Source organism: Choristoneura fumiferana, chromosome 7, assembly GCF_025370935.1.
Source record: "Choristoneura fumiferana chromosome 7, NRCan_CFum_1, whole genome shotgun sequence".
Taxonomy (NCBI): domain Eukaryota; kingdom Metazoa; phylum Arthropoda; class Insecta; order Lepidoptera; family Tortricidae; genus Choristoneura; species Choristoneura fumiferana.
Window position 1 is genome coordinate 597,635 of NC_133478.1, and position 25,185 is coordinate 622,819.

The 25,185-nt window shown below is 36.8% G+C and overlaps 1 protein-coding gene across 1 annotated transcript in view; it reads left to right on the forward strand.

Moving 5' to 3' along the window:
• The first annotated feature begins 6,087 nt into the window (after positions 1–6,087).
• Positions 6,088–25,185, forward strand: part of LOC141429467 (uncharacterized) — a 114,276-nt gene continuing 95,178 nt past the window's right edge. The window contains exons 1-13 of the mRNA XM_074089775.1: positions 6,088–6,198; positions 6,531–6,907; positions 6,992–7,215; positions 7,851–7,953; positions 8,041–8,168; positions 8,326–8,616; positions 8,699–8,860; positions 9,070–9,198; positions 9,328–9,812; positions 11,807–11,990; positions 13,452–13,647; positions 16,683–17,446; positions 17,737–17,929. Of these exons, the coding sequence (XP_073945876.1) occupies positions 6,185–6,198; positions 6,531–6,907; positions 6,992–7,215; positions 7,851–7,953; positions 8,041–8,168; positions 8,326–8,616; positions 8,699–8,860; positions 9,070–9,198; positions 9,328–9,812; positions 11,807–11,990; positions 13,452–13,647; positions 16,683–17,446; positions 17,737–17,929 (3,250 nt within the window). The 5' untranslated portion in view covers positions 6,088–6,184. The remainder of the gene's footprint in view (positions 6,199–6,530; positions 6,908–6,991; positions 7,216–7,850; positions 7,954–8,040; positions 8,169–8,325; positions 8,617–8,698; positions 8,861–9,069; positions 9,199–9,327; positions 9,813–11,806; positions 11,991–13,451; positions 13,648–16,682; positions 17,447–17,736; positions 17,930–25,185) is intronic.

Genomic DNA, 25,185 nt, shown 5'->3' on the forward strand with positions numbered 1-25,185 from the left:
AGAGCGTGTCGGACACGCAAGAAATAGGGTTCGTAGCCAATACGAAAAAATAGGAAATAATTTTCTAAGGATTTTGTATTTTATTTTATCTTCCAAGTTTAGGTATATTTTATATCTAAGGCTGCTATTTACTCTTAAACGACTAATAATTCTCAAGCAAACTTAGCTGTTATAGTTTTCCTTGCTTTCAAGAAAACTATAACACTATACTATTTTTTGATATACTTACTCCATCCTGATTTTTTTCAAATTTGTCCACTCATCGGTTTAGATTTTAGAGGGGGGACGCTCGATTTTAATGAAAATTTGCACTTTAAAGTTGAATATTTCGCAAACAAATCACTGAATCTAAAAATTGTCTTAGCAAACCCCTAAAGGTTCCCCTGGTTTTAAAATACCTATCAAATGATACCCCACACTATAGGGTTGGATGAGAAAAAAAAACACCCCACTTTACATCTATGGGAGGTACCCTAAAAAAATTGAACTATGAAAATATTTTTTTTTCTCAAAAAATCAAAAAACCTTGAAAATAATTTTCTACTACTTTGAAGTCGGTGCCTCAGCCCCAATCCATTTCCATTTTTCGTAAAAAAAAATAACAGTGATGATTTTTAACGGTGTGGAACCCCGAAGAAGTAGCAAATTGTCCAGATGATCATTACCGTCGTCATCATCATCATTTCAGTCGTAGGAGGTCCACTGTCGGACATAGGCCTCCCCCATAGGCCTCCCCCGTAGGCCTCCCCCGTAGGCCTCCCCCGTAGGCCCCCAGCCAGTTGCTTCTGTTGAACTATTGCTTGGTCGCATCATCTCTAATTAGCAATAATCATGACATCATCTGTTCCAAGTTAGTTGTAAAAGAAAAAGTTATTTCAGCATTGCATGGACTAGGTATTCGATAATAAATGTAATATTATAAACTGAACTTCTGCATGACGCATATGAACACATAATGTTATTGGAAAATACTTATGTAAAACATCTGTTAGCATTAATTAAAAAGTTATTAAAGAATGTTTGCATTCAAAAGAAGACAAAGACATTCATCGGTACCATGCAGAATAAGGTATACCACCCAATTCTGATAAAGCAAATTGAGCCTTTGACCTATATAGGCACTATTATTTTTCTTTATTTCATTATTCGAAAGTTATAAAATGTAACGTGATCTGACATGACATGACTTGACGTAACCAGACCAAGTAAGATCCCGTTCACACGTAGTCAAGTTTTGGCGTGGCGTTCTGCAGAATCAAGCGCAACCTTGTCATCGCAACTGACATTGGCCCAAGCCTTAAGGCCGCCATTGAGGGATTTTTGGCGGTTTTTTATTTTATTTTATTCGACTGGATGGTAAACGAGCAACTGGGTCTCCTGATGGAAAGAGATCACTACCGCCTATAGACACCAACTTATAATGGCATACCTCAAGTGCCAGTAGTTTCACCGGCTGTCTTACTCTCCACGCCGAAACACAACAGTGCAAGCACTGCTGCTTCACGACAGGATTAGCGAACAAGATGGTGGTAGCAATCCGGGCGGACCTTGCAGTGGTCCTACCACCTGCTAAACAAAACAAAACAATAATACTGGATGTGCTAAGACTCGGATCCTGCAAAACTGGCTAGTGTATTCACATGGCCGCCCACTTTTATAAGATTCTCCAGTCATATTAAATGATATTGTAACGGATAACTCACGTCTTAAATCGAATTTAGCTCGACATGTTTCAGGTTAATTTGTAGCCCTTCCTCCTAGGAGCAACACGACTCGGCACGAATGCATGTGTGCGTGCGCGTGTGCGCGTGTTCGGCAGCTGCCGAGTCGCGTGCTCTTAAGAAGAAGGGCTACGAATTAGTCCGAAACAGTCGAGCCAAACTCGATTTAAGACGTTACAATATCATTTAATATGAGTGTATCACGGTAGTTTCATGTTCAAGATCCTCCGGTCCTATAAAATCGGACTCCGTGTGAACACACTATCTGGTTAGATGACGCGTCCCGCCCGTGCCCGCCCCCCTCCGCCTCGCTGGATCTGGTTTTTAGCTGGATTCCTTGATCCGAGCTTGTGTGAATGCAAGTATTGAAATACTGTTGCCACCACAGTAGTAATAATGTTGCCACTTAATCGGACCCGGCATTTTAACGAACGATCGAACCGACTTGCAGTCGCAAAATCGGATGCATTTTGCAGGCTTCATTTAGGTTTGTGTTCCATAAATTGTTATTTAATCTTAATGCTGCACAAAAACGAATAAACCACATAATCAGTCAGTCACTATAATAATCGAAAGTTTTATTATAGAGCATTCAACAGCCTAGCCACTGTTAATAATGCCTAGCAACCAAAAATACGCTGAAAAAACATGCTTCTTGTATAACGACCCCCTTTCATTTTTGATTTTATTTAATTTTTAATATTTGTTGTAGTAGCAGCCACAGTAATACATCTGTGATAATTTCAAATGTCTAGCTGTTACGGCTCAAGAGATCCCTGAGAGAGCCCTGTGACGATGGACGGACGGACGGGCGGACGAACGGACAGACAGACAGCGGAGTCTCAGTAATAGGGTTCCATCGGCACACTTTGGAACCCTTAAAAAATAATTATATACCATACTTTAACTATCCCAAGGAGTACAACAGTTTAAATAAAACTATTATGTTAGATCCAGAATTTACCACACCATTAAAAGAAAAAATAAATAATTTAAAAAAAGTAATTTGTAAAATATTCTATCATATCTATTGCGACAATCAAGTCTAGTCAAGTTAGAGAACCTGACTACGAAGCTTGAGGTCCCGGGTTCGATTCCCGTGTCGGGGCAGATATTATATAGACGGGGTTTGTTCTCGGGTCTTGGGTGTTTAATATGTATTTAAGTATGTGTCTATATCTATATAATTATATTTATCCGTTGCTTAGTACCCATAACACAAGCTTTGCTAAGCTTACTTTGGGACTAGGTCAATTGGTGTGAATTGTGCCGTGATATTTATTTATTTACCTATTGCGACAATCCTACCAAAATAGGTAGGTAACAATTTTGCACATTCTTAAAAAGCTTTATCTCTGTTCCTTTTATCTACTCGTGTGCTGACAGTCATAATATATTTAACCCTTATTCCTCGCTCCAGCGCGTTTTAACTACATCCTAAGAGAAAAAAATAGTAGCAGTAGAAGCTAGTAAATTAGTGTTAAAATTGTCATTCTATTTTGTAAATTATATAATTATTTCAGCCTTATTATAATTATGTATCTTGACATTTAAATCTTACATTCCATTTTGTTTAATTTTGTTAAATTGTATTTTAAGTGTTGTCCTAGCAACAGAGCCTGTGCAACCTAATAATATTTAAGTCTTATTTTGCACATCATGTTTTTATGTAAAATATGATATTTGTTAATTTCAATTTTCAAATATGGTATTTGATTGATTAATTGATTGGGCTGGTCATATCTGCCGAAGAACCGATAAAACTGGTAGAGTAAACGGGTTCTTGACTTGGACCGCGTCTCGGCAAACGTAGTGTAGGACGTCCTCAGGTCCAGTGGAGTGACAATATCTACGAAAGGATGGTGGTAGAAGCTCTCATTGTCCAGCAATGGACTGCTATAAGCTGATGATGATGATGAATAGAAAAAATACATTTTGCGTCGGACTTGTTATTGAGTATTTTACCCTAATTTACGTTTAATTTTTCCACGTCGACACAAAAATGTTTGTGAGTTGAAATTATTCGGACGCGTCTTACTTACTGTTTGTCTGCCTTCAGAACGGGACGCATAATAATATTTGTAAGTGTAATTTTTGCACACTACATTTTTGTAAAGCAAAATATTAACAAAACAGTCTGCCGTCTTTGTTATATATGTAATTTAAAGAGTATTACGTAATTTTGTAGCCAAAACACCTGTACCAAAACAGGCCTGTGACTTACATTGACATTTTACATTTTTTTAAAGTTGCTAACGAGTCAATAATGAGATTTGTATGCAACATAGCTGGAGTATTGTTTTATTTTCTAATTTATTAATTGACCGTCAACAAAGCAAAAAATGGATGGGAAAACGTAGTGTAGGGCGTCCTGAGGCACGGTGGATGGACGACCTTAAGAGGGTCGCTGGCGACGGATGGATGCGAGGGGCAGAAGACAGTATGGTGGCGCGCCATGGAAGAGGCCTATGTCCAGAGCTGTAGGCTGATGATGATGATGATGAAAGCAAATCGCTTTTTGATATGTTACGAGTACAATGGGTGCCGTTCAATCGTCATACAAACTTTTTGCATAATTTCATTTTACTACGTTCAAGAATCATAATATTTCATTCAGCATAAAAACGGATTTCATATTATTACCGAGGTTAAGCTTTAAATAATATAACATTGATTAGTCATAACAACAACTGCTACAATACAATTTCATTTTGAATATTCGGTTATACATATAATTATTAAAATCTATAACAACATTTAGAATAAAGATTGGACGGTATAACATCATGCGTGCCAAATGCAAAAAACATTTGGTTTGTGCGAGCGAGCGAAGCGAGCGAGCAAGACGGTTGGAGCAGAAGCGACTCGGACAGGTAAGGTTCAGAAGGCTAAGCTACGCTAAAGGCTAAGCTAAAGCTACCCTCCGCTTCGCTCCCGCCTTAGCCTTCGATGTCAGGTTTTTTTTTATAGCAGCCCGGATAAAATTGCTTCACAAATGATCTTTGCTGTTGGATTTATGCCAGGGGTTTTATACGTTTCGATCATTATCCTCGATGTTTGTATAAAAATTGTGTAGAACTTTGAGGCATGACTATTATACAGTACTTAAATATGCATAAGACAATTTATGCTAATTGAATAATATGATTTGAGAAATTTGGCAATTTATTTATATGCATATTGTTTTTATACGTTCTCAATATTTCGACAGATTGAAATTCTGATATTTGTGTTAGGAGAAATGAAAATTCGCTAATCGTTCTTATGGCAAACATTACACACCCGAGTACAATGTGACAAATACACGGCCTCTTTTTAAAGATATCTGTATATTTAGGCCTAAGCTATTTATGCATAATTTCAGAGCAATCTCTACACTGTACCATGGATCGCGTCAACTTCCGCGTCAACGGAAAACCGTGTTCTGGTATGTCCTGTTAACTATTTTGAGAATATCGTCGTTAACAACTAACGTTAAAAATCCCCCCAGGAATTGGCTGGTATGCGATGCGCCATATAACGTCTTAAAAAGATTTTCAGTAATAAATTTGGGTTATTTTTTAATCAACTCTTTTATACCGTACTACCGGAAGGGAGTAGCCTTAGCGGTGGATAACCTTTAAAATAGTTCTGGCGTTTGTTGCGGGGGGGAATGTGCACACAAGTGCAGTTCCGCACACTTACATGCAAAAACAAAACTGCCAACTGACTGTAATGACGACGGTTAACCACTCCAACAATACACTAATAATTCGTGTGCAGATGACTAAAACTCACACATTGACAGTAACATCACTAAGTTGCTCATCGGCGAAAAGTCGGATTTATCGCTTGACCGATCCGAAATTTGTACGGATTGGCGGACTCGATGTTGGTAAACGAATCCGACAATAATGTACGACTTTGTTGTTTAAATGTAATTAAATAGCAAGAATACGGTAACAATTTACTTACATGTGAAATGTAACACCATCTTCTTGCAAGAAACCATTTTATACAAGTAATAGAAAAGAAATCGAAATAGATAGATGAACCATTTGTTTCAGTGGGGCGCGAAGTGAGCTCCGATGTGACGCTGTTGGACTACCTGCGCGTGGGCAGCGAGCTGCGCGGCAGCAAGTACATGTGCCGCGAGGGCGGCTGCGGCGCCTGCGTCGTCGCCGCCGCGCGCGACGGCCGCGCGTCAACTCAGCCGTCAACTTTCACTTTGGATTACTATTATTGCACGTAGTCACCTGCAATGAACGTTAGCCTAGAACGTTAGGTTAACATTGTCAAAAGTATCTGGTTCTATATTCATTGTGTCTATGGTACAGTGTCTAGTGTCGGTGACGTCGTGCGAGGGCTGGGAGGTGTCCACGATAGAGGGCGTCGGCAGCCGGCACGCGGGCTACCACCCGCTGCAGAAGACGCTCGCCAAACACAACGGCACCCAGTGCGGGTACTGCTCGCCTGGTTGGGTCATGGCCATGTACAGGTAGGTGCATAGATCACAGAATTTGGAAAATATATATATGGAAATAATTCTGATCCGCATTAGCGATCCCTTCAAATAGCGAACCTACTGTGTTAAAAACTATGTATAGATATCATTTAATAATTTTGTAAATCTGTTTAAAAAAATATACCTCGTTGAGTTTCTTGCCGGATTCTTCTCAACAGAGGTTTTTCCGAACCGGTGGTAGTTTATTTTTTGACATTCATAAGCCTAAATTGAATAAAGGTATTTGACTTTGACTTTGACTTTGAGAATCTTAATATGCAGGGATCTCTATTCTTATCAAACCATCTGAATATTTTGATTAACAGCCTGCTGCAGTCCAAGAAAAAACTAACCATGTTAGAGATAGAGCAGTCATTTGGAAGCAACATCTGTCGCTGCACCGGCTACCGGCCCATACTGGAAGCCTTCAAAACATTTGCAAGCGATGCGCCCGAACCTCATGATCTTCTAGATATTGAAGACCTTAATATTTGTAAGAAAAATGGAAAAATATGTCTGACAAGCACCTGCAGTGAGAGTGATTGGTGCTTAGTGGAAGCGGACGATATACCACAAAATAAGGAAATAGAACTGAAAGACGGCAGGTCATGGTTCAGAGTATTGTCTGTTAAAGAGATATTTGAGGTTTTAGGAAAGAATGGAGATGATTCATATATGTTTGTTGCTGGAAACACGGCAAAAGGTATTTTAAATTTAGTTATTTAAATTAAACAAGAAAAATATGAAGACAAACACAATACATTACTAAATTTAAAACATTTTTCAGGAGCGTACCCAATTTCTGAGTACCCTCGGGTCCTCATAGACATAAGTAGTGTCAATGAACTAAAGGGGTACCACTTAGATCAGAACCTGGTTATTGGCGCAGCATTGACATTGACAGAGACGATGGACATTTTCGAGCATCTGTCAGTCACAGAAGCAGATTTTTGGTATTTAGAGAAACTTCGACAGCATTTACTAAAGGTTGCTCATATTCCTGTTCGAAATGTAAGTTTAACTACAAAAAGTTTTCATTTTAGTTTTCTTTTTTTTTAAAGAAAATTTGCTTAAATATTTAATTCCGAATTTACTAATTCCGATTTTCAAAACTCCAATTTTCACAATTCGACATAATTCCGATTACTTAAAAACACGAAATTTATTTTTCCGAAAATCAAAATATCGATTTTTTGTCCAAATATCCGATTTGAAAATTGTGAAAATATCCGATTCATATAACTCCAAAGAATGAAAAACACAAAACTTTATTGGCCCAAAGTACAGTATTCCGACTATCGAATTTCCGAAATGACATCGCTAATTCGGAAATATGACATTCAGCAAAATAAACTTCGTGATTCGGAATCATTGAATTTAGAATCTCTCTCATCGAATTTTGAAAATCGTTATTTTAAACCATACATATTTTTAATTTCGGATTTATATAAATTGGATTTATGAAGAATCGGAATAGTCATATTAGAAGTTTTAAAACGTTCGGATTTATAAAATCGGTATTTTGAAGTTCGTGATTCCGACTTGGAATTTCGATTTTCGTATTTACCGCTCTCTTTTGCCGCTCTTGATTTTTATAATGATGTTGTATTTATTAAAATATGTTTAATTTTTTAATGATGTCGCAGATAGGAACAATTGGAGGTAATCTGATGACTAAACATCAACACTTTAATTTTCAATCTGATGTCTTTCTTCTGCTTGAGACAGTAGGTGCATGTTTGACGATCTGTAAGTTTTTCTTTTCTTTTTTCATACTAATAAAATTCTCATCCGATATTAAAATGAATAAAAAAACTAATTCTGGACAATTTTCAGTGGACTCTTCTGGTTCTAGAAAAATATTCACACCAGAAGCGTTTCTTAAATTAAACATGAAGGGAAAGATAATCTTCAATATATTATTACCACCTTTGGGTCAAGATTACAAATTCGTTTCATTTAAGGTAGGTACTTAAATGATTTTTTTACAAAACTCATTACTTTGTCTTTTAGCCTTTTTTGGTCATGTTGTTGTTTGCTTTTGACTTCAATTTCAGTAATTTTCATTCTGTGCGTGTACCAGTCACGTAATATTCTACACATTGTCTAAATATTTTTTAGATAATGCCACGTGCCCAAAATGCTCATGCTATTGTGAATGCTGGTTACTTGTACAAACTGTGCAGCCTCCAGACTACCGTTCTAGAGGCACGCATCGTGTACGGTGGGCTCTCAGCACATTTTGTTCACGCCGAAAATACAGAAAAGTTCTTAATCAGAAAGAAACTGTTCACCAATGAAACCCTGCAAGCAGCTCTGAAAGTTTTGGAGCAAGAGTTGGTAGTTACAGAGAATCTACCAGAACCATCAGTGAAGTACCGGAAAAATCTCGCCTTAAACTTATTTTATAAGGCAAGCAGCTCTCATAATAATTTCATTATCATTTCAGAGTACCTACTGAGAAAAAGTTGAAGGAGACTTTTTTCTTCTTCAGGGCCTGCTGTCTCTCTGTCCTGGCAGTCTGGTGGGAGCGCGCTACGGCTCGGGCGGTGTCACGCTGAGCAGCACGCGGCCTGTCTCCAACGCGCGACAGATCTTCACCACCAACCCTACGCTCTATCCTATTAATCAACCTGTCCCAAAAGCTGAAGCACTGGTAAGTTGCTAATAAAATATCCCTCATAAATTAACGCCTGTTATACATCATTAAATGAAGTTAAAATTGGATCTCTTTCTTATTTGTGTATCAAACGCTACTTAATTGCGAGTGGGGTAAGAACTGGCTAGAGCCAGTTAAACTGTGCTTAAGTTTTTCAACCCTTCGGTGTTGGGAATGACACTGAAAATAATCAAACTGTCTTGCAGATCCAGTGTGCAGGCGAGGCCTCGTACACGGAGGACCTGCCTCGTCTCCCGTGTGAGGTGTATGGAGCTTTCGTCCTCGCTACCGCGCCCCTTGGAGACATCCACAGCATCGATGCCAGCGACGCTCTTGTAAAGAAATAACTACATTTAGTTTCCATTTCTCATAAAACCTACCTCTTCAAATAAGACACTTTAATATCTCATGTGAAAAAAAAACAATAATATAATTAACATCATTGTTTTTATTTTTTGTTGCAGCAACAACCCGGAGTCATAGATTTTTACTCGGCCAAAGACATTCCTGGAGTCAACAGCTTCATCCCAAGGATCGACGGATATTCATTCGCTGATGAAGAGGTCTTCTGCGAAGGTCCTGTCAGATACAATGGGCAGGTCATTGGTGTGATCGTTGCTGAAACGAGGCGCATTGCAGAAAACGCTGCCAAACGTGTACTTGTAAAATACAGTAATATAAAGAAACCAGTCATCGATATCAAGAAAGCAAAAAAAGATGCAAACAGAACAAAAATGGCGGGTGAAAAGTCTGGTGGTTCAAAAGGAACTGAAATATATAAAATAGTGAAAGGAGACGAGACGATTTACCAACAGACTCATTTTTGCATGGAGACGCTGATGTGTGTGACGAAGCCCACCGAGGAGGGCCTGGAGGCTTATTGTGCTACGCAGTGGTTAGACAATACGCAGGCTGCAATATCGCGAGTGCTTAAAATGCCGGAAAATAAGTAGGTATTTGCGTATTTCTTGAAATCTAGTATGTGAATTATTAACCTCAACTCCTATCTATTCTGGGATTCTGGGAACAAGAATCTCTGTCACTCTTTAAATCTATGCTTAAGGAGCACTATCTGTCATCGTGAGATAATTAGCTTTATCCTAGTTAGTTTATTTATTCATTAATTTATATGTGGCTGTTTATCCCATTGCTTATATTTAACGTGTATGTGTAGATGTGTTTTTGTTGCATTTAAATTTTTCTGATCTACTGTTAATGCACCACCTGCTGTGAACTAGTCCTTCCTTCTTTCTGTAAAAAGGTTGCCTGGCAGAGATCGTTCTTAAGCGATAAGGCCGCCTATTGCTTACCTTGTAATTTTCTCTGTGTATCGCTTACTAATTCTGGTGTACAATAAAGAGTAATTGTATTGTATTGTAAGACTTGGCATAATGTTTTCTGTTTTAACGTAATTGGCTGGTGGTGGCAAGTCCGGTGTGGGTCATGCAGGGAATATTCTCAGCAGGCTGGCCGCTCTGTGTATACAAATCAGCAAGCTGTCTGAGGATAACTCTTGTAAATTTACTGTTGTTTCAAGCATGAAAACACCCAAATACTCCGAAATATTTTATTCCGAATTTGCTAATTCCGATTTTTAAAACTCCGATTTTCACGTGCCTAAGACATATAATTCCGATTACTTACTTAAAAACAGGAAATTTATTTTTCCGAATTTCAAAATATTGATTTTTATTACTGCGAATGTTAAATTATTAGACCTAAGTACAGTATTCCGACTATGAATTTACTGAAACGACATGGCTAATTCGGAAATATGACATTAGGCAAAATAAACTTCGTGTTTATAATCGTAATCTTAAATTTCGAATCTTGAATATTAGAAGAATTTAGGTAAATTGGCCTGCATAGCTTAGGTTAGGTTAGAATTGCGTCAAGACGCGAAATAGGATGCGCGGAATAGGAGCTCTGCGAAGCCGACATTGTTAACAATAACAATAATAAACAATTTCTACTAACATACTATGTAAGTACCTTTATCACTAACACCTAATATGGATCTCATGGTCTGAAATAAACGGTTTTTATTTATTATTTTATTTATTTACTGTCTCACATTGCTGCAAATGAATTCATAACAGTTACTACTGTTTTAGGCCATTCTAACCTAACCTACATAACTTACTTTAATAAGTACTTAGGGATTTATTATTGATCGGCGTAATGATATTCGTAATTTTGAAAATCGTATGTTAAAACCTAAGATATTTCTAATCTTCGGATTGATAAAAATTGGATTTATGAAGAATCGGGATAGTCATATTAGTATTTGTAAAACATTCGGAATTATAAAAAACCGGTCAAGAGCGTGTCGGACACGCCCAAAATAGGGTTCCGTAGCCATTACGGAAAAAATAAGTAATATTTTTCTAAGGATTTCGTATTTTATACGGAATACTCATACTCATAAACTACTAATAATTCTCAAGCAAACTTAGCCGTTATAGTTTGCCTTGAAAGTTTGATATACTTACTACCATCCTGATTTTTTCAAATTTTGGACGCTCGATTTTAATGAAAATTTCCACTTTAAAGTTGAATTTTTCGCAAACAAATCACTGAATCCCTACTGGTTTTAAAATACCTATCCAACGATATCCCACACTATAGGGTTAGATGAAAAAAAAAACACCCCCACTTTACGTCAATGGGAGGCACCTTAAAAAAAATTTTTTTTGAATGTTTAGTTGTACTACTTTGTCGGCATAGTTCACTTATATATTCGTGCAAAATTACAGTTTTCTAGCATTGATAGTCCCTGAGCAAAGCCGCGGACGGACACAGACACAGACAGAACGACTGACATGGCGAAACTATAAGGGTTCCGTTTTTGCCATTTTGGCTCCGGAACCCTAAAAACGGTATTTTGAAATTCGTGATTCCGACTTTCGGAATTAAGGTTTACGTATTTATGCTCCCTTCCAGGATTGATGTCCACGTCCGTCGATTGGGAGGGGCGTACGGGCTGAAGGTTACGCGAATCAATCAGGTGGCAGCGGCGTGTGCGCTGGTGACTCACAAGCTGAATCGACCCTGCCGCATCATCCTACCGCTCGCCACTCAGTCAAAATCTGTGGGGAAGAGGCTACCCTGTTCTACTGAATATGAGGTAAAATTACAGGATGTCGATTTAAAATTTTCTCTTTCAAATCTTAATCTACCTGATAACGAAGCTTGAGGTCCCGGGTTCGATTACCGGCCGGCGCAGATATTTGTATCAATAATACGAATGTTTGTTCTCGGGTCTTGGATGTTTAATATGTATTTAAATATGTATTTATCTATATAAGTATGTTTATCCGTTGCCTAGTATCCATAGTACAAGCTTTGCTTAGTTTGGGACTAGGTCAATTCGCGTCAAGTGTCCCATTATATTTATTTATTGTTTTAAAATAATAATGTGGCTGGTAGGTAAATTCAAAAAGAAAACAAAAGCATACGAAACGATGACAGCGAATTTAATGTTTAACCCCATTCATGAAAATTCTTGGTAGATTGTTAGTTTATTTATCTGTCACTTTTATAATAGTCAGTCACATGAAAAAATCGTCGGACTACTCCAGACCTTTGCAATGGAAGGTAGAAGTAACTTACAGAAGATACGGGCATACGGCTTAGTGGGGACACTCCCACAGTCGAGCACTACGGTATAAGTAGTCATTCACGATGACGCGTGCCGGTGGTTCTTATTACAATGCCATTAATGTCTAATTTTGACAAAAGCATGCGTCTTTGCTCGAAGCAACTCATAACAATCCTTTGCTCGAAGCAACTCACGTCGCTTTTGACCCTTGTAACTTAATTGGGATGTCCCAATTTTTGACAACATATAATAAATCGAAAACGATTTGGAGAAATAGGCTTCGTGAAGCGTTTTCAGAAATCAGATTCCAAAAATGTGATAAACTGATTTAAATAAACAAAATTTAAGTAATGACCCTCATTTGACCCCTGGAGTATCTCGTCAAAAATGTTCATGTCCTGCTTATAATAGCAAAGAGTGACAAAGATAGAACTTTAATCACATGATGCGCAACTGGGCCTTCAACAGCTGTCATCGTAAAGTCCGAAATGTATACGAGTATTTCCAATGTACTTTTACAAATTAAATTATTAAATTTCTATGTTACAAGTAAATACAAAAGAATTTAAATATCAGATTTTTAAAAAGATATCTATTTACTATGACACCATTAAACAAACAAAGGAATAATCGAAGCTAAAAGAAGAGATATAAAATAAAACTATTTGTTATGGTTAATTTAGAACCCTAAACCGTGCTTGAATTATTGACAAATTGTAATGCCACATTATGTTATGTACGACCTGAATTTTTCCAGGCAATGGAATGTGGCTGTCTCACTGTGACGTCATCCAGCGTATTTCGTAAAAAAATTACTTATAAAAAAATAAATACTTATCCCAATTCAAAATCAATGAAAATGGTATCTTAATATATCCTATTCTTTCCAGAAATAAGATAAAAACTATAGATTATTTTTTTTGGTGCATTCCAATTGTGGAAGAACATTTTTTTTATTTTATTTGAGGTATTAAATTGATTTTTCAGGTGGCAATTGACACTAAGGGAGTAGTTCAATATTGTAACGAAGATATGTACATGGATAATGGCTACGTTGTTGGTGATAATGCCACCGGAGGATCTTTGACGATGTATAACAACTGTTACGACAAGGCTCGATGGAATTTCAAAGCGTACAATGTAACTACTGATACAGCTAGTAACACGCATTGTCGTGCTCCTGGTAAGTGACAAGTTCAACTTTTTAACCCCCGATGCAAAAAGAGGGGTGTTAAGTTTGACCGCTATGTGTCTGTCTGTGGCACCGTAGCTCTTAAACGGGTGAATCGATTTGAATGCGGTTTTTTTTATTTGAAAGTTTTTGCGACGGTTCTTAGACATGGTTTATCAAAATCGGTTTAGCCATTTTTGAGATATTGAACTTTGTATTGAAATTAATTGCACATACGTATAAGTAACAATAATTTCTCCAGAATATTTTAGCCAGCAGTAGTATAAGTTCAAATTGGGGCCCCGTGTTTTAACACTTTAATTAGAGGTGGACGTTATTTCACGTCACCGTATACAGTAGCCTTTTTTTGGAAGTCGATTAAAAATAGGCAAGATTAACGGATATGCTCGCAAGAGACGGGTGTATTATCTTTTCAGCGAAATATGTTTCGCCAAATTGTCAAATAACATTTGGCCAATTTTTATATTGGAAAGTTTTACATCAAAATTTGTGCGAGCGAGCGAAGCGAGCGAGCAAGACGGTTCGGAGTAGAAGCGACTTGGTTTGTTTAGGTTCAGTTAAGTTAGGTTTTCTTTATAGCAGCAAATATAACTGCCGACTTTATAATACTTTATCCTACTAATATTATAAATGTGAAAGTTTGTGAGTGAGTGAGTGAGTGAGTATGTTTGTTACTTTTTCACGCTTAAACGGCTGGACGGATTTTGATGAAATTTGGCGTAAAGTTAGTTTATAACCTGGATTAAAACATAGGATACTTTTTATCCCGATATTCCCACGGGATAGGGATAAAATCTCGAAATAACAACCGCTAGGCTTAGAGTCATGAAATTTGGTATGTAGGTAGTTGGACGTCTGGAATAAAACATAGGTGACTTTTTGACCCGATATTCCCACGGGATACCTAGGGATAAAATCTTGAAATAACAACCGCTGGGCTTTGAGCCATGAAATTTAGTATGTAGGTAGCTGGACCTCTGGAATAACACATAGGCTACTTTTTATTCCGATATTCCCACGGGATAGGGATATAATCTCGAAATAACAACCGCTGGGCTTAGAGGCATGAAATTTGGTATGTAGGTAGCCGGACGTCTGGAATAACACATACGCTACTTTTTATCCCGATATTTCCACGGGATAGTATTGTAACTAAGGGACCCCATACATCCGTGTATTATTGTTATTATTATTTTGTAATTTTTTCTTTAATTGTATAGTTACTGTAGTTTTTTGAATTTTTTTTTTTGTACTTATTTTATTTTGAAAAAATGACTGCCAAGCTTCTTGCGGCGCATTCTTCTTGGCAATGATGGTCTTTCCGAAAGTGCTGGTATTAAAAAAAATGACGTGTAAAAGTGCCCATTGCGGCCTATTTACTGAATAAATGATATGAATTTGAATTAGGATAGGGAAAAATTTTGAAATTTTAGCACTGGGTTTAGAGTCTTGAATTTTGTACAGTTATTCACAACACAACCTCAATGAAGACCACGATATAAATTTGGAAATTTCCAGGGGAATTTTGTAAAATCCCGAAAATTTCAATTGCAACTACCAGACCGAATAGTTTACGCGTGCGAAGCCGCGGGTAAAAGCTAGTTACTTTATATACTTTATTACTTTTACTTTATATTATATTATATTTATATTCGTATTGTTTTATATTCGTCGCTGTCGAAGATAAAACAATGAAACTTGGCATTTAGGCACTTAATAAGAAATATGTCGGTATTTGTTTAAGCTTTTTTGTAAATTCGACCTGTGAGGGGATAAAAGTTTGTATGGCAGATCGTCATTATCGGAGATAAATGGATGAATCTTTTTTAAACTTGCCATTTCGGCACGTGAAAAGAGATAAATAGATATTTGTTCGCGCGTTTTTAAAAATCCTTTCTGTGAGGGGGTGAAATAGGGGATGAAACTTTAAATGGAAGATCATCATTGTCGAAGATAAAACGATGGTTCTTTATGAAACTTGGCATTTGGGTACTTATAAGTAATAAATAGATATTTTGTTCAAGCGTTTTTGAAAATTTTACCTGCGAGGGATGTTAGTAGAGGGGATGATGCAGTGTTAGCAGAGCCTTCTAAGCTCATAAGCAAAATGTACGCAATGTGGGGTCATTTTAGATGGCTTATTAAAATTAGGATTTTCAGATTTTTCTTATTTATTGTGCTATAAGAGCTACCTTTATGCAAAATTCAAAGTTTCTAGGACAGCCGGAAGTACCCAAATAACTTTTTCTGTTAAGGCGATTTGTATGGAAACACCTTTTTAATGACTATAGCTTTTGATTGCTTGACTTAGTCAGAGGTTTGATTTTTTCACGGCTTTCGGGATTATCGACCTGAGTTTAGGGTTTTGATTTCAACTCGATACCTATACTCCGCGCGTTTACGAGATAAAGGGTCTTGACAGACAGACGAACGGGTTCGGGAAGGGTTCTATTTTTCCCTTTTGAGGTACGGAACCCTTAAAAACATTTATTCCGGCGCTTTATAAATTTCGACCTATTTACTTGAAAATGTGGGGATTAGTTCTTAAGGAATTCTTAACAATTTTAGTATAAGTATATTTATGGGAGATATGTTTAGCTATGCTTGGTAAAAATGCCGTCTTAATTATAATCCTACCCTCTTAACTTACAATAAAGGATGTAAAGTGTCAAGAGTTCACTATGAAGAATTAGTCCTTTTGTGTTGGCAGGGTAGAATACACGTCGTATTGCTAAAATGTGGCTACCCGCAAAATATTTATGTTTTATTACAGAACATCGGATGGATAGAAGAACAAAAAGAAATTAGTTTATGTTTATAGCAATGTATTAAAATAGGTTATTTTCGGTAAACGGTAGAAGTTTCTAACTATGTACCTACTATTATTAGCAGAAAAGGTATCCAAAATAAATTATATACTTCCCAAAGTTACTATTCCATGTGGACGAAGTCGCGGGTAAAAGCTAGTATTTTTAATAATCTTGAAAAGATTGTCATAAAATTTACAGCTAATGTATGATTCACAGGAACTCTTGAAGCTATTACCGCAGCGGAATTTATAATGGAACGTGTTGCTTATGAGTTGGCTTTAGACCCACTAGAAGTGAGGTTACGCAATCTAGATCCAGCTTATACTGAGCTAAGGGAAATGGTGGAAAGAGTGAAGAACGACGCGCAATACGCAGACAGGAGAGCAGCCGTTGACAAATACAATGCACAGAACAGGTGGAAGAAACGCGGTTTAAGATTTTCTTTACTTCGATGGACGCCTTTTGGCTCGCAGAATATTGACGTGAACCTGTCGGTATACCATGACGACGGAACTGTCGCCATAACACATGGAGCAGTCGAAATGGGTCAAGGCTTGAATACGAAAGCAATTCAAATAGCTGCTCATGTTCTCAACATACCGATGGAAAAAATTGAAATAAAGGGAAGCAACACCATAAACACCCCAAACGGTCCTTCAACAGGGGGCAGTTTAACATCAAATAACGTTGGGCTAGGAGTTGTGAGAGCCTGTGAACAGTTGTTGTCGCGGATGGCACCGATCAGAGCCTCTATGGTGGACGCTACGTGGGAGGAGCAGGTGCAGGCAGCTTATAATGCTAATGTAGACCTGCAAGCGCATGGCTTTGTATCTTTAGCTGACAAGCAGAAATCGGACGTGTTCGGTGTGACGCTGGCTGAAGTAGAGGTGGACGTGTTGACCGGCGAGTGGGAGCTGGTGCGAGTGGACTTGCTTGAGGATGCGGGGTTGAGCGTCAGTCCGCAGATCGACGTCGGTCAGGTAATACATTGTTTATTTAATAAAAATATGCACTCGTATGGTAGATAAGCAGATTTGCATTATTACCAACGATATGCAGTTTGAGAACGGACTAGAAGTATGTCAATGTATGAAGATTCGTTACCATCATTATCCCAGCCTATATACGTCCCACTGCTGGGCACAGGCCTCCTCTCAGAATGAGAATGAGAATAAGGGAAGATTCGTTACATTCAACAGCAAAGTTTTATTTTGTATTGCATTCACACTGTTTAGTATTTTGCCAACTTCAATTAGGACGGTATTTTTAGGTAGAAGGCGCATTCATCATGGGCCTGGGTTACTGGACGTGCGAGCAGCTGGTATTCGACCCGGAGACCGGCGAGATGCTGACGGACCGCACCTGGAACTACCACGTGCCGCAGGCGAGGGACATCCCACAGGACTTCCGCGTCTACTTCAGGAACAAGTCATACTCTGAGCCGCAATATTTTGGTGCAAAAGGTAGGTATAATCCAGCCACAATTTTTTTTGACAAAAGCTAAAAGTTCTTGTGTACATAGACAATTTTGAGTTACAATCACGATTTTCCAAGACATAAAATTATCTTGTTTTAGCTCTTATTTTTGTATCGCAACTCCTTTGCGTTTAATAGTTAGGGCATGGAAAAACATTGTAAGTAAGGGTGCACTGGGGTGAATAACATACCAACTTTAGTTACGCCATAGACCTTTCAAACTACTTTTGTCGCAATGGCATGGAAAAAATAATATTATTATTTACATTTTTATTCCTCGATATAACTCCTTATTAATTATTATACTAGCATCGAATACTTACAAAGAGAATTGTATGTCTGACTTGCAACACAATTTTCCAAACATTATGGTCGAATGTTGTAGAATATCATCGTAAGTCACTAAAAAGGGTAAAAGAAAAGTATTTGTGACAAAACAATCATAAAATTCTTTAGTTTTAGTTTCATTGATTATAACATAGGTACACGGCGGTTTTATACCAAGACTTCAAAGTCAAAGTATTCATTGTGTGTTACATACAGGTAATATATTACACAGGTGTTATTACTTATATTTACGTTTCCCTGTAACATTAATATGTCAATACGACATACAATTTACAAGCCCTCTTGTTCTGAGAGGAGGCCTGTGCCCAGCAGTGGGACGTATAGGCTGGGATGACATACAATTTATCTTAACGACTATGTAGGATCTAAAGTAATTACAATATTACTTATATGGACATTATTAAATGAAAATCCTTGCACTTAACATTTTTTTTAATAAAAAAAATAAGTATTTCGTAAAGCGAAAAGTTGAGATGAGGCAGCAATACTGGGTTAAAATACTAACTTTAGTTAAAATGTTCAGTTTTTAGTTGTCTACGTACTGTTTAATTTTCTTTAAGCATAAAGGATTCATATTCGTTCACTTTGCAAATTCGTACCCTACAAACTGTATGGAAACAGTTTTCTTTGATTTGTGGGTGTTCTAGTACTCTAACCTTAGTTGGTCTCAAAGAGTGTTTTAATCCTTGATAGAAATGGGACCGATTGGCATAAAAAAAATGAAACCACCACCAATTGACCTAGTCCCAAACTAAGCAAAGCTTGTACTATGGATACTAGGCAACGGATAAACATACTTATGCAGATAAATACATACCTCTTACATATTAAGGTTACTGATGATTCGCCGACTATTTTTTAGCAGATTATTGATTGGCAGACAACGTTTCGCCGAGTAACGGTACGCCGATGAATTTGTACGCAGATGTATTGTTTCGCAGACTAACGTTTCGTAACTCAACCTTTAGCAGAATATTTACTTGGTATATGAGTCAGTAAGCCGAACAACTATTTACAGAAATTCGTTTAGCCTATTAATCACTACACATTTTGCACATTTGGTCGAACAACTTTTCGCTTTTGTAACGGTTGAACTATTATTCAGTGCGCATATCAACTTTTCGCATCTTTTCGTTTCGCATGGGGACTGGCATTCAATACCGTGAATATGTGTGGATTACACTATGGCCTTATTGGCATTTTTTACACGCCGTGCTGACCGCGCGTTCATTATGATTTTTTATGTACCCTCACAAGTTTCAAACGTATAACGCAAGTAATAAACGTATTTTTGACATCATTTGTATTTATTTTACATTGGAGTTTTAAACAACTAAGTCGCGATGCTAGCAGCTCGGTTCTGGCACTTCGCCGGCCGCTGCCGCGGCACGCTCGCTTCGCTCGCTCGCTCGTGCGTTGTTGGTCGCAATTCTACCTAACACTCCTCCTCGCTAACGCTCGTCGTCGCAACTAACTTCATTTTGATAAAAGCTAGTATATTTATATAGTCAACTAAGTAAAATCCTACCTGTCGTCGCGATTTTATCTACGCAGATTACGAAACAAAAATCGACTGAACATTAAATCTACTTAACAATATGAATGACATGTGATAACTCTGCTTATCGCATCTCCACGAACAGTTGTTCGGTTAACTGAAACAATTACGAAACAAACAATTTACTAAACGTAAATCTGCTTATCGCTATTCTTCTACCGACTACTCGGCGAAACGAATAATAGGCGTAACGAAATTATACCAAACGTTGCTCGGCAAAAGAAAAATCTGCCAACAGTTGTCTGCGTAATGAAACTCGGCAAACGACAAGTCACCACATTATTAAACATCCAAGACCTAGAACAAACATTCGTATTATTAAAAAAAAATCTAATCTGTCGATTTTCTCGCTGACTGTATATTTTATCAAAAATCTGTGAACGTCGATTGTCATCATCAAAAGTTAGTAAAGGTCTTTTAAGAGCTTTTTCGCGTAGCAGCAAGGGTAGTAGCTGCCCTTGCTGCCCATCTCTACTTTCACCCTGTACATAATACAATGCTCATGTTGTATTGAATGGATTCCAGCAATCGGCGAACCCCCCACGTGCATGTCGGTGGCGGTTCCCTTCGCTATGCGGGAAGCCATCGTCGCTGCCAGGCTCGACGCCGGCCTGCCCGCCAACAGTGGTTTCAGAGTCGGTAACTCTATACTTAGGGTTCAGTACAACCTCAGTTTGCAAAGGAGGAATCCCTTTTCAATTGAGGGATCCTTTTGCCAAAATATTAAGCTTTAAATGATAAATTTTATTGTAAGAGCCAAGTGCCCTGAAAACCGAAAAAAAATCTCAATAATAGTTACAGGTTGGAAAAAAATCTATGCGCCGTGGAGGGCAACTACCTAAATCCTTTAGTTCGCTAATTGTACTGAAAGGAAACATTCCTTTATTTTAAAAATGAAGCAAAACTGCATGTAAGGATCTTCTTAACTTCGCAAACGTAAAGTACGCAAACGTACGCAAAAGTACGCGAACGGTGCGGAATCGCAGTGACGTGCCGCAAACGTCTCGAGTTTTGTTCGCTAAAATCCTGACGTTTACGGCACGTAATTCGTATTTTAAGCAGCGGTGTTGAGAGCATGTGATAAAAACGGTCCGCATACGATGCGTCACTGCGATTCCGTACCGTCACCGTTTTTTAAGCAGCGGCGTGGCCGCCTCTTTAAGGTAGGCGTCCACTTAATAATAATAATAAATCTTTATTTCGCATAAGTAAGAATTAGGTACAGACATGTTCATGCTAAGATGAAAAAAAGATAAATTAAAGGTAAAATACTAATGCGAAAAAGGAGTCCACTCAGCACAGGAGCACTAAAGGTGGCTCGACGCTGATATCGATACCTCCTACGTATACTGGTATAAGTGCAAAATTGTGATTTTACAGGAGAGCTGTGCAAAGCTTCCTTAGTCCATAACTTTCTTGTCTTTACAGATAATTTTACAAAATTTTAGATTGGTAGTAAGGAAAGTACTTTACATTAGTCTGCATTAATGGAACTTTAAAATTAATGGTAGTTTCTGAGAAAATGGCAGATACACTTGTGTACGCGTATTTGACATGTAGTAGTTGTGTGGTATACTGAGCTAACTGTCACTTGCCCCAGTATACGGCGAAACTAATTAATTATTTAAATGTCATATATTTTTGTTTTAAACATAGATAATTACATGAGGTAGTCATAAGGATTGAAAAGAAAAAGAAAGTACATGTTTTTTTGCCCGTCATCATCACTTTTTTTACATATTTGTCACTTGTACCAATATACACTTGAATTAATATCACTCGTACCACTATACAGTTTATGATATTTTAAGTTTGCTATGCAAAAATGTTTAAAACGGAATAAAAAAGAAGTATGAATTCGAATGATTTATGCAAATCTTTAATTCTGCTATAAAATTGTATACAGTATTATAATAAGCACACACTTTGCTTTTCCCTATGTCAAGTAATAAAATAAAAAAAATATTGAACCATGCTAAGAAATTGAAAACAGGTTTGTAACATAATAAGCGTGTTGTTATTAAGTAACAATACATGTTAAGAATAGTCTTATTGATTACTTATCTAGGTAGGGTCAACGTCATAAATAAGTGATCACTTTTGTACCTTGTCACTTTAACATCATGTTTGAAAAGCCATACGAAATTATGTAACGACTGAAAGCAACAAGGTACAAAATTGATCACTTATTTATGACGTTGACTGTACCTAACAACTATTAAAAATCTAGGAATGACACCGTGTTATCTATAAAGATTTAATCTTTGATCACAATAGCTAATATTAAGCACTGGCCCTTAATTTACTTCAATAAGTTGACAGTATTGATACACTCAACACAACTAAGATCACCTTGATCTTTTTATTAACAAAAAATAAACTTTAACAGGATAACTTATCCTATAAAATAAACACAAATAATGCTATGAAAAATAAACTTCTGTTTCCTAAATATTCATAACGTACGTATAAAAATATCAACCTTGCTTATTGTTAAAAATCAGTCTCAATCATTTGCATTTTAATTAAGTCTAATGACCACAATTTTAATCATAATAGAACATCTTAATTTCAGAATAATCCTATTTTCCTTATCTTATCATTTTACGAGACTAATTGGTTATAAAAGTCATGGTGTTGAGCAGGAATTATACCAGTCTGACAAAGATCTTTAAGATCTTTAAATTTTTGCTTGTCAATAGGTAATGGTGCGTGGTAAGCTACAGTGATATTATTTAATCCATTTTCAAGCTCACTTTGTCGATTCCTTGTCTTTTGAATGGAAGTACATTCAATTGATTCATAATCCTGTTCAAATGTGCGTTTGTACTTTATTTTAAAAGGCTCTTCGGGTGATACTTGTATATCACAGATTTGGCTCCACATTACGGTTTGCCCATTCGTGCCCTTTTTCCAATTGTTAAAAAGAGGCAGACAAGCTTTAAAGTCAAAAATTGAATCTTGGCAGACTTCTATGACTTCATACGGTTTCTCAATTTTTGGCATACGCATAGCCATGTACCATTGCTCAGGTGTGTATATATTAATATTTTTTGTTCTCTTTTCAATAAGAGCATGCATGCTATCGCCTTCATTTTGGGTATGGCCGACTACTAGGAACCGATGTGTTATAGTTATATTATATTTTCAGCACGCGTACATGTACATGAGAAACACAATCCTGTTACGGTTTTGCCCCCGCAATTGGCTAAGTAAAGTTTTTTAAAGAGGTGCTAAATATATTTTTCTTCGATAGTCGACGTCTTAATAATCGAGGAACTGCAGCTCTTTTATTTTTATTTCTCTTATTAATAGAAATATTTTTTTTTAAGTGGTCGATATGACGTTTGTGAGATTGAAATGGCAGAACCGTTGAGGGCTCAGTACTTTAGTAAAACAGTAAAAAAAAAGCGAAGTCAACTGTCACTGCTGTCACTGTCAAGTAGAATCTAACCTAAAACCGTTTTATTTACTTTGCGATTTGTGCCATCAATGTTGTTTTGGATAATGTTTAAAAAACCTCTCAGCACAACTCAGTACTTTAAAATTTGCCGCATTTCTCCACGACCTTTGCATGATAATTGGACCCACGATTGTATAGTTTTCGACGACTATTTCGGCTCTGCTTCTTCGACAACGCTATCTTGTATTCTCGACGACACTTGCTTGACTTTGGACCATATTTTCTATTTTAGCGCTTCACCTTTCAATACGAATGAGTGAATTTGTGCGAGCAGATTCAAGGAACTTGCCACACATGCTATGAGTCTAGAATATTTTGACACCAGTGATAAGTATACAATGTTGCCGAAATCAGAGGAGATAAAGCACCTTGTCCGTAGCGGTAAAATGGATAACGTAAGTACAAAATTATATCAATACAGTTTCTTGTCTATTTTTTTACATTACATTTTAGGGCATCAAAGTTGAATATGTTGCTGACCAAAGTTGTACGAGAGCACAGAATAACAAAAACATATTACCTATATTGTGACCATTTACTTAGATATCAACTGACAATGTGATTGATGCGACAGGCTGATGTTGTTCAGCATTGGCTGGTAAATATTATGATAGAGTAAAATTTCTGTGGTTAGTGAAACATTATATTATAATTAGCTGTTGCCCGCGACTCTGTCTATGAAGAATTCGCTTATCGCATTCCCGAGTACTCTGTATTTTTTCGGGATAAAACTGTGAGATAAAAAGTAGCCTATGTTCTTCCTCGGGACTCCAACTACCTCCATAATGAATTTCGCTAAATCAGTTCAGCGGTTAAATCATGAAAAAGTTAACAGTCAGACAGACAAAGTTCCTTTCACGTTTATAATATTTAAATATAAGTAAGGATTTATAATAATTTTATCTTTTTTCAGGTGGATGTTAAACACATGTTGGTGTTTTTATTTTGGTTGCAAAAAAAAGCAGTGAAGGAGCATAACCTGTTTTTTCAAGGACATGCATTTTTCCATAAAAAAGAGGCATAGAAGTAGCACGGAACTCCTCAATGGTTAATGGAAGAGAATAGAATAGACCTTAGATTTAGCACGAAATGTAATTTTGAACATGATGATATCTTAATACAGAATGTATTTTTAGTTGACAATTGCAAGTACAGTCGAGAAAAAGTACAGTCAGCAATTTTTTTTCTTAAAAATATAATTTTGGTTTTTATTTGTGTAAGTTTTTTATTTTTCCTCACAATACTTTTTGTTGACTATACTATAATGCATTGTCATCTAATCTGTAATCAGTATAAGTACTGCTGTGATAAGCTAACGGTACTTTAATTTTATTCTCATTTTGGTTTATAAACATAATACATACATACTCATACATTGCAAGTCGAATAAAATCTTGTAAAATATGTTTCTTTTCACTTATGATCTCATCATCAAAAATAACAAAAAAATGTGCAGAATTTGTAACCTTGCTTACAGAGATTTTTGATCAGGTCGATTCCCAATCATGTAATGTTGTCTTGTATTTTAATGTAATAAAAATACGACTTGTTTTTAAATAACCCTTTGCCAGGAATATTATATACATGTTCCAATAAATCGGGTCTTTTGAGACATATGTTTATGCTAAATGTTTTATTTGATATTTGTGTATTTATGAAATAAAAACAATATAAATTATTGCATTTATTATAATACTCTGCAAATTAACTAAAACTATCTAAAACACATGCAATAAGACAGCTTTGTCTACAATTTTATGTGGTTATGGTTAATAACAGAGAGGCTTCAAAAATACGGATTCTTTTAATCTTCAAATCACGCATTTCACATGTATCCTCAAGCTCGCTATGACTTTAGATTGAATCACCCCCTT